The sequence below is a fragment of the Carassius auratus genome, chromosome 38 (assembly GCF_003368295.1).
Source record: "Carassius auratus strain Wakin chromosome 38, ASM336829v1, whole genome shotgun sequence".
NCBI classification, from domain to species: domain Eukaryota; kingdom Metazoa; phylum Chordata; class Actinopteri; order Cypriniformes; family Cyprinidae; genus Carassius; species Carassius auratus.
In genome coordinates this window covers 24,191,942-24,202,365 of record NC_039280.1, presented here as the reverse complement: position 1 = coordinate 24,202,365, position 10,424 = coordinate 24,191,942, and the positions used below count along the sequence as shown (strand labels likewise).

The 10,424-nt window shown below is 37.3% G+C and overlaps 1 protein-coding gene across 3 annotated transcripts; it reads right to left on the bottom strand.

Moving 5' to 3' along the window:
• Nucleotides 1-2,446: 2,446 nt before the first annotated feature.
• On the bottom strand, nt 2,447-7,633 carry LOC113057457 (uncharacterized). Of its 3 annotated transcripts, none has more exons than XM_026224886.1 (4): nt 6,200-7,633; nt 3,999-5,813; nt 3,577-3,780; nt 2,447-3,461 (listed from the first exon to the last, which is right to left on the bottom strand). In XM_026224886.1, the coding sequence occupies exons 2-4, from the start codon at nt 5,733-5,735 to the stop codon at nt 3,252-3,254; spliced, it is 2,151 nt and encodes a 716-aa protein (XP_026080671.1). In that variant the 5' UTR covers nt 5,736-5,813; nt 6,200-7,633; the 3' UTR covers nt 2,447-3,251. The 3 variants fall into 3 exon arrangements, with proteins under 3 accessions (XP_026080671.1, XP_026080672.1, XP_026080670.1); XM_026224887.1 differs by having other exon boundaries at nt 6,958-7,633; XM_026224885.1 differs by having other exon boundaries at nt 3,999-7,633.
• Between the last annotated feature and the right edge of the window lie 2,791 nt (nt 7,634-10,424).

Sequence of the window (10,424 nt, the reverse complement as noted above, 5' to 3'; positions counted from 1 at the left end):
GGATTTGCACATCGTTTATTTCTTAAGGATAATTCAGTCCCAACGAAAAAGGGTCGTGATCGTGTGTTGGAACCGCATGCGGTGAGTAAAACTGCTTCAAATATCTCTGTGTTGTTAACTTAGCTATCGGCGCCTAAGCAAATCAAGTAAACAATATGCGATGTTGTCATCAAACTGCACTTTCCACATGTACAGCTTAAAAAAAAAAAAAAAAAAAAAAAAAAAAAAAGACGACATAAAGTGGAACTTAGTCATTTTCCAAAACCGCTAAGCAAATATATACAGTTTCAGTACATACCACATAGAGACGTCGTTGCTGATGCTGCTCTTGTTAAATTTCAGCCTCTGGATCTGATTCTGGATCATAAATATACGCTGAATCTGACTGTTAGCCATGGTTTGTTTTGGATGTTTTTTTTCCTCACGGTAATGTCACAGACGCTCTCAACGCAAAAGCTTACTCGCGCTCTTGATTCTTTAGCTCCGCCCACACGTCACGCCTCCAGCCGGTCGTGTTTTTCCGGGAAAAATCGGTACAGAGTATCTTTCTCTTATGAATATAATAAAACCAAAGACTTTTTTGAGTTATGAAGGATGCAGTACTACTCTATAGGTACTCAAGATTAACAGGATATTGAGTGAAAACGAGCATTTCACCCCCCCCCTTTAATATTAGCATTTCTTAACATTAATAAATGATTTATAATAATTAATATAAAATACAAACATTTATGTACAAAAACAAATGTTTTAAAAAACAATTAAAATTTAAGCTAAAATAAGCAAAAGTATAAAGTAAAATGTGTGTATGACAGCTTCTTTAAATGCATTTGACTGCTCTCAGCACCTGTACCGTAAGTCAAGTCAAGTCACCTTTATTTATATATACAAAATACATTGCATCAAAGCAACTGAACAACATTAATTAGGAAAACAGTGTTTCAATAATGCAAAATAACAGTTGAAGGCATTCATCATTGAATTCAGTGATGTCATCTCAAGTTAGTTTAAATAGTGTCTTTTTTGCAATTTGCAATCAAGTCAATAATTTCACTGTAAATGAAGTGACCCCAACTAAGCAAGCCAGAAGCAACAGCGGCAAGGAACCAAAACTCCATTGGTGACAGAATAGAGAAAAATATTGGGAGAAACCAGGCTCAGTTGGGGGGCCAGTTCTCCTCTGACAAGGCAAGGAGAACTCAGACAAGGTCTGAGGTCACACTTTCATCAGGTTTCTCAGTGGGTGCTTAATAATTTTGTTAAACTATAACAATATATATATTACAGACAGGGACCACTTTGGCAAGTTTACTTGAGTTTATTGAAAACAATTTATCTTTGGCTGCATGGTTCCTTATGGGTTTTTTTCAATCAACTTTACCTTCTGCATCTCCATTTAAGTTCTTCCTCCCTCTCCTCATCCTCAATCTCCTTCTCCATTTACTTCTTCTCATCCTTATCATTCTTTTCATCCTCCTCCTCATCCTTCTCATCCTCATCCTTCTTATCCTCCTCCTCATTTTCCATCTCCATACCCTTCTCAGCCTCTTCCTCATTCTTATTATCCTCATCCTTCTTTTCATCCTCCTCTTCATTTTTATTCTCCTTCTCATCCTCCTCCTCATTCTTCTCATCATCCTCCTCGTTCTCCTCTTTCCCTTGCGGTCAGTGTCATATTTTATTATTATTAAATGTACGTAGTATGGAATATCCAATGGTTATAACCAACGCTTCTATATTTAGCTGTAGATCAGCTATAGACCATTACTCTGCTTCAGAAGCCTGTCCAAAATCAGTTCATGGGGAGAAACAGACATGTCTATATCACATACTTATCACCATGAAGTAAATAAAATGCAGAATTGTCAAATTCGCATACTTTTCAGAACATTTCGTGAGCACAGATACTCTATACTGCTTAATACGGTGCCATATATTTCAAGGATGCAGTTCACATGAACATATGTTTTTTTTATGCTAATACAGAGGGGTATATATGCTTTGATCAGTGTAGGATGATGACGTGACTCAATACAACAGCTGACTACATTAAAAGCTTTTACCGTTCTAATCGCAGATCTGTGGCCATTATTGGAACTGAAATGTTTAATAAACCCTGAAACACACGGGTGATTCTCATGAAATCCAGATATAGCAGGTGTCTAGCATCAGAATTTTTAAAATGCCCTTGAAGCCAATTTTCTTTTTGCACATATAAGATTGAGGTCTGAACTTACTATAACCATTATTTTTAGAAGATTTAAAAAAATATTTCCTATATAATTTTTTTATTTTTTAGATGAAGTCCATAAAAAATTATCATTACCGCAACATGACATTACATTAAATATATGGTTAAAAATGTGTATTTTTGGCTAATGTTAAAGTAGACCCTTATTACTCATGCTCAAAGCTATGTTAAACTCTGGAAATATTACTTTTTCATATTTATTATTTTTTGTAATTTCCTTATTTTCTCTCATTACCGAAACATGCGCGATGACTTACAATTTCTTTTATTTAATTATTTTACTAAAAGATACCATACACATTTGTCATGTAGCAGACTTTAAATAAGCAGTGTTGTATAATATGTATATGCATTTTAAAACAAATTATGATGATCTAATTATTGCTTAATTTGTAAAAAATATACATGTTGCGGTAATGAAAATGTCATTTCGGTAATGAGGATCAATGTTTCGGAAATGATATTTAGCTCAAACATTGACTGTTGACAAAGGGGTTTGATGCCTAACCCTATATTACATATTTAAAACTCATACAATTTTTAAAAGAACATTTATTTCATAAACAGTGTTTCATTTTCTCATTTATTGTAATCATCACAATACCATGACTTGTGTTAACAAGTTACAATCTTGTGCTCTTCTTAAGAATCATGTCATGTAGCCTACACTGTAGTACTAACAATTATACAACCATTAGTATACATTTTATCATTCTAGTTAAACATACAACCCTGTGATGAGAACTATTTCAATGTAACATATCATCATGTGGTCCTGAGAAACATTTAAATTTAACAGCATCATGTGCTCTTGTAAAAAGAATTTAGTTTAGCTAAAACAATTTGGTCCTGACATTGAACCACACAAACTTTTTCTGAGAATAATTTAATGTGAAGAACTTGAATAGCAGCAACTCGATTTGAGTTGGTCAAACAACTAGAACAAACAACTGGAATGACTGCTCTGTACCAATCACCTTTTCCCTAAACTGTAACTCATTCATGAGCATTTCTTGTGTTTTGCCCATATGTCAGGTAAAATGCAGAAATGTCTAGCAGAGGAGGTGACAGGAAGTGGTTCTGGGATTATGTCCCGTATGTCCTGACGATAGTACCAGACCCTTTCTCCTGGAAATCTGATGCTTGGTACATAGAAGCGGTTCTCCCCTGCACAATTCATGGTGTCGACTTCATACTGCCCTTCAGCAATCTGTTTTAAAAACATTTATATAGCCTCTACAAATTTTGGCAGGACAGCATGTACTATAATGTAATGTAACTGAGAAATATTCACACATTAACAGAAATTTTGAAATTAAATTCACCTGTGTGACTGTACCAGGGAACAAGTCACCATCGTATTCAACCAGGACCCACTGTCCAACCTCTATGGTGGCCTCTGTTCTGTCAGGGTCCTCATCTCTTTCCTCAGAGAACATGTGGCAATTTGTAGAAAAGCACTGGCAATTTTTTCCACAAAAGCATGACACCTCCCGTGTATTTATGACTCCTGGTTTTGTGGATGTCAGCTGTTAGGGTGGAATTCAAAAAGACACATTGACTCAGTTACATACAATATTTTATGAGATTATTTCAGATACTGGTGTGGTCTGCTTTCCATGTTAATTACATGGAGAATTTAACTTATTTATTTAACTTCTGTAAATACATACTACTTAACTACATTTACTTATTAAACTACATTTCTTCATATTTAATCATATAATTAACATAAATGTTGACTCACTTGGTGTATTTTCAGTGTCCCAGGAACTGCTTTCAGGTTGGGGGGAACCAATTCGCGGCTGGCCTTTATTTTCTCCTCTGATACTTTGTACAGAGTCACTGATGAATTGTTCTTCAGCTGCTCATACAGAGAGTCTGCATCAGGAATACTGGTCCCATAAGAAACAATTCTGTCCGCAAGATTCTTCAAGGCCCCACCAACTCCATCTGGTGCACCTTTGCCATGTGATGCCTCAGTATAGTTCCAGGTCACCCATTCAAATCCATGCATAAAGGGCACAGTGGAGGCTAGATAGAAAGATGTTTTGTTTCTATACTGGGAAGTTGGGCCATCTGAAATGAAATGTAGGTTGTGGACTTCAGGATACTTTCCTCGTATGTATCTCAGCACTGGGTCAAGATGAGCCCAGGTTGCCACTGCATCGTGCTGTAGAGATGATGAGAGGGATGCAAAGGCTTCCACTCTGCCCCTACTGAGATAGAGTACCCCGGTGTGGAGGGTTACCTGATCATTCCCAGTTCCAAAATGGGTGTCCTTGATTTCTTTGGCATATTTGCAGCTGTAATTTTCGCTGTAATCTACATGCACAGCAACAGCATCATCTGTCAGGGTATCTTTCATTGCTTTCAATGACAAATATTGGTTCTTGACATTAAACATGTGAATGGCAAAACCTGGAAGGTGTTCTGTTGTTAGGGCCAGCAACCGCTCAATGGATGAGGTACGTTTTTCGAGGACCGTTTTCTTTGTCTGCCTTTCTTCTGTAGATCCATCCTTGAGGGTCTTTGTTACAGTGACAGACCTTGTGACCCACTCTTGCCAGATGACCGTGTTCCCCTGAGTGAGAGGATCTAAGGATGTGGGAAAGGTCTTTTCAATGCATTTTTGACATCTGCCGTACATGCAGGACATGTTGCCAGTGTCACACACACTGGACTGCACAAGATCCTCTGGGCTTGATGTTTCAATGATACCCAGTTGTTGCATTCTTTTTAATTTAAAGCCAATGTTCTCGTGCATTTTACATGCACACGTCTCTCTGTCTTTAACTTTAGGCCTAATAATCCAAAATGGCCTCAATCTAAAGAACTGAGCTTTGGACACTGTTTGCTCAGGATGTTCAACAAGGAAGCGTTGATGGAGTTTTGCCATGGTGTCTGTGAGTGCTCTTTTTCTATAAATTTGTCCCTTGCGACGAATCTCTCCAGACTTGCCATTTATGATAGTTGAGACATCATCCCGATGTAGGAACATGCTCACAATCTTGTCAAGTTGTTTGCGCCTGCTATTGATCATCAGTCCCTTTTTAGCCTCTCTGATACTGACCCTCTGTGAAATATTTGCTGGTAGCATTGCACTTTTTGTTCTATTAGCCGCCAGCCTTCTAATTTTTCTGTTTAGTGTCAGCAGTTGTGTTTTCTTTGCCCTAAGTTTCTCTTCAACATACCTTAGTTTTGCTCTTAATTTGGCCACAGTCCTTGATGCCCGCTCTCTTTTTTTAATGACTGGCCGTGTTCTCTGTGGGGTTGATGCCTCAATTGGCCCTTTCAGGTCTAAACTTTCTTTTGCTGGTGTTCTGTTCAGACTTTCATTATTTGTGTCTTGTTCCTGTCTGTTATTTTCTTCATTTCCAAAGGAATTTTCTGTCTCAGAAAATGAAGATGCTGGGGATAGATCTAGAAGTGCTTGCTCTTGCTTTTTTTTTCTGTAATATTTTGCAGAATTTTTCTTCCACATTTTTTTTTTCTCTCATGCTGTCTACTTGTGAGGTCTTGAGTAGTCTTAATTTTACCATTTTCTTTACGTTTCCGATACCTTAAAAAGAAAAAAATAATGAAAGGTGAAATGCAGTAAGCACTGACATAAATACAAATGCACACAATTTTTCATTTATGAATGGTAGGCGTGTGTGTGTTTGTGTGTGTGTGTGTGCATGCTTGTGTGAGTGTAAGCACGCACACACATGTCTGTGTGTGATGAGTGTGAAAGAGAGTGTGTATATCTACAATATAGCGTATACTGTACAATTATGTCAGCCTTCACATTTGCATGTCAGCAACTGTGTGTTTGTGTGTGTGTGTGTGTGTGTGTACTTATGTTTCTGTGTGCATACATGTGTCTGTGTGGGAATGAGTGCAAGTGTTGGTCAAAACAATTAATCCAAGTTATATATGCTCCCTATTATCGCCCTGTTCCCTGACCTTTCTCTCTCCTTTCTTCTGTACTCCTCAAGTAACACTGGATTACTATATATTTTTTCCCTATGCTTTGCAAGCCTTTCTTTCGCTGATGCCCTTTTCTTTTCAACTGATGCTTGCCTGTAACAAAATATACAATATCCATCTTGATTGAATGTAACATTTCATAAAAAAAGACATAGAAATACATTGTTTTACAGTAAAAAATTTAATAATAAAATTTAATAATATTACATTTATAGTAGGTGGCCTATACTGCATTCACAGTCCTTTTTGTGGATGCACTTCATAAAAATGAAAAATTTGTGAGCCCTGCTGGAGGGGTTGTAATAGCTATTTTGTTTGTGCAATCTGTTCAAGAAGTTAAGGCAAATATCAAGTTATATTGAAATTAGCTTATTAGCTTAGAGTTATAGTGCACATTCCTCCTTCATAAGTCTTTTTCTCATTACTGAAACATTGAGTATCTCTACCGCAACAGGCCTTCAATTGTTGCGGTGAATGATAATGGTGTTGCGGAGGATGAGCGACCTTAAACATTTTTGCTTACTGTTGAAGCTAAATGAGGGTTAGCTAAACTTTCCCTCTCTTTTTATATTTAGACCATAATGGGGTATATAGCAATCAAAAAATTAAAACGGCAACATTTTTTAAAACTTCACAAACTCATGTTTCGGTAATGAGAACTAAAAAGTTGTGTAGGTACTTTGACAAGCAACATTTTAACTTTTATCTGGAGAAAAAAAATAAGAACTGCTTACCTGGTAGCCATCTTGAGTGTCACAGTCAATTATGTCCCTTCCAGCAAAACTCCTTGAAAATGTTAGTTCCTTGAGGACTTAAACAATGATTGAAAATTGTTGCGGAGGATGAGAAAATTGGTCTTGGACACATTTATATTCCTTATTATTTTTATTACATTTACCAATGATCACAAAATACCACATGTTTATTTACTGTAAATGTTTATAGTACAACATGCACTGAAGCTTTTTATTTTTTATATTTTTTAATTATAAAATATTCCACCTCAAAGAACCCAAATCCAGTCATGGACACGTTGCGGTAATGAGAAATTTTCCCTTAAATGTGAAAAAAATTAATAAATTGGTATTTATTATGTAATTTGAAATCATGTGCAAAATAGTAGATGAAGAGATGTTTATAACTGTATCCTTCTTATTTTGATAGCATTTACTTTTATTATCAAAATGTTTCATGACACCTCATAAGTCTAATTTCGCGAGAATCACCCACACGTGATCGTAATCATGTGGTGAGTCAATCGCCAATCGTGAACAGCTGTGTCGCCATCAGTGCTCCAGCTGTCACTCTGGAGAAACTGCAGGCTGAATCAGCTGGCTGCTCTCGAACACTCTACTCTACTATACTTGATTCCACACATGATGGTCATGTGCATTGGCGCAGTCTTAGTCGGACAGTATTCTATCCGGTACCCGGAGATGGGTCTTTAATCTAGATTTAAACTGCAAGAGTTGTGGCCGTGTCTCTGTGAACAGCTGACCACATCAGCAGTTAACAGCCTTGCCTCCGTGGCCTGACTGAACTAACGCTGCGCTTGATATAAATATAAATAATCTAACAAGTTCCACAGCAATTTTTTTATGGTGCTGAAAAAAATAAATCTTAGTTGAGGTAATATATGAAACACATTACATGGTTAAATTTAAATAGGCGTGACTTGCTGTATTTTTCTAAATGCTGAATGGACTATAAAACTAATTCAGCAAAGCCAACTAAAAAAATAACCATTCAGATAACATTTTGAAGATTAAAAATTTACTGAAATTAAAATTAACTAAACAAAATTTCTGTGGCACTAGTTACTAAATAATAAAAAAAAAATTTTAACAGTGTAATGATTTTGAACACAGGAGCTTGATAATTCTTGTAAAAACAAAAAATTCCCAAAGGGGTAAAACTGGAACCAAAAACCTCTCGTTCACAAAAGAGAAGCAAAAAAACCACCTGCCACTCAGGCAGAATCAGTAAGGTGGACAGCTCCGCAGCAGCACAGTAGAGAGAGACCGGCAGACACGATGGTAAATCCTGATGCGGCAACCCCCGAACAGACAGGACTAGGACTTGGACTAAAACATGACAGGGTATAAGACATACAGAGTTAGCGAGTTTAGAGGAATAATCTGGCAAGGCAGGTGGGGAGACGAGGAAAAGAAGTAGGAGTGCTAATCAAAGGAGAAGGGGGAACAGTTGCGGGAAGCCAAGTGCTATGAGGAGCAGCTGGAGGAGATTAACAGCAGAGGGAAGGTGAGTGAGAAATAGGAGGGGAAGAGGAAAGGAATCTGAGTAAAAAAAGGAGGGAGAAAGGAAAAGAGCCAGGATCATGACAGATTTCAGGAGAAATAAGTCAATAAGTCAAATATATATATATATATATATATATATATATATATATATATATATATTTGTCAGGTACAATGTATCATGCCAATTATATAATTAAATAATGAGAAACAAATTCATGATTAAATTCAGTTCCTATTCAGATGAATACATAACATCCGTTGCTCAAAGATAAATCTAAGATTGAGAGATGTATACTTGACAGAATAGAGACACACAGCACCATACTAGAATTCTAGTGCAGAGCTTCAAAGAAGCTTTTTTTCTGGTTATAGAATACCAAATGATGCCACTTCGCTTATGGTCAAGTCAAGTCAAGTCACCTTTATTTATCCAGTTCTTCTCTGACCAGACAAAACCAGTAGTTAAATTCCAGGCTGCAGCAAAGTCAGATTGTGCAGAAGAATCATCTGTTTCCTGTCGTCTTGTCCTGGTGGTCCTCTGAGACAATGTCACAGTGTGTCTGGTCTGTGTATCACTGGGTGTCCACTAGAGGTCTCACTTCCCCTTATCGTCACTGTTCATTGTTTTCAGGTCTTTAAATACCTGGGTTGTTTCTGTCCTTGTTACGGAGTCCTTGTCTAATGTCTTTGCGTCTTACAGGTCCGTCAACTCTTGCCCTTGTCTTGCCTTGCCTTGCTCTGTGTCCACGTCTTGTTTATGTTTTGTGTTGGATATTCTGGTTTTGACCCTGCCTGGAATGTTTACCCCTTCGGATTTGCCCTATAATAAACTGCTTACCTGCAATTGGAGCTCTCCCTGTTTTCTGTGTCGCCTCACGTGACAGACAAGGTCTTTACAGGGATCTGATACTGGGGCTCTAGTTGTCCTGGTCTCCGCTGTCTTTCAGGGATGTAGAGGTCCTTTCTAGGTGCTGATTCACCATCTTGTCTGGATACATACTGGATCTGGTGGCTACGGTGACCTCGGAAGAAGAGAGAAACAGACAAATATTAGCATAGATACCATTCTTCTAATGATGTAGCAAGTACATAGGATGTTATGGGCAAGTGTTCCCAGTTCCGGTTTACCTAATTAATGCAGCCTAAAAATCCTTTAATGGATTTGGATATTAAAAGCATTTTAGTATGTTATGTGTAAGCCAGGTTAAAGAGATGGGTCTTTAATCTAGAGTTAAACTGCAAGAGTCTGTTTGCATCCCAAACAATGTTAGGTAGGTTATTCCAGAGTTTAGGCGCCAAATAGGAAAAGCATCTGCCGCCCGCAGTTGATTTTGATATTCTAGGTATTATCAAATTGCCTGAGTTTTGAGAACATTGCGGACGTAGAGGATTATAATGTAAAAGGAGCTCATTCAAATACTGAGGTGCTAAACCATTCAGGGCTTTATAAGTAATAAGCAATATTTTAAAATTTATACGATGTTTGATAGGGAGCCAGTGCAGTGTTGACAGGACCGGGCTAATATGGTCATACTTCCTGGTTCTAGTAAGAACTCTTGCTGCTGCATTTTGGACTAGCTGTAGTTTGTTTACTAAGTGTGCAGAACAACTACCCAATAAAGCATTACAATAATCTAACCTTGAGGTCATAAATGCATGGATTAACATTTCTGCATTTGACATTGAGAGCATAGGCCGTAATTTAGATATATTTTTGAGATGGAAAAATCTAGAATGCTAGAAACGTGGCTTTCTAAGGAAAGATTGCGTTCAAATAGCACACCAACCTTACTTACTTACAAGCTTACTTACTGATGACGAAGAATTGACAGAGCAACCATCAAGTCTCAGACAGTGTTCTAGGTTATTACAAGCAGAGTTTTTAGGTCCTATAATTAACACCACTGTTTTTTCAGAATTTAGCAGTAAGAAATTACTCG

Excerpts from the sequence above, each read along its gene's own strand:
- LOC113057457 (XM_026224885.1), bottom strand. The coding sequence starts at position 5,735 with ATGTGGAAGAAAAATTCTGCAAAATATTACAGAAAAAAAAAGCAAGAG. Across the intron at positions 3,781-3,998 it reads GGACACTGAAAATACACCAA|CTGACATCCACAAAACCAGG; the intron begins GTGAGTCAACAT and ends CCACCCTAACAG. Across the intron at positions 3,462-3,576 it reads TCCCTGGTACAGTCACACAG|ATTGCTGAAGGGCAGTATGA; the intron begins GTGAATTTAATT and ends TTTTTAAAACAG.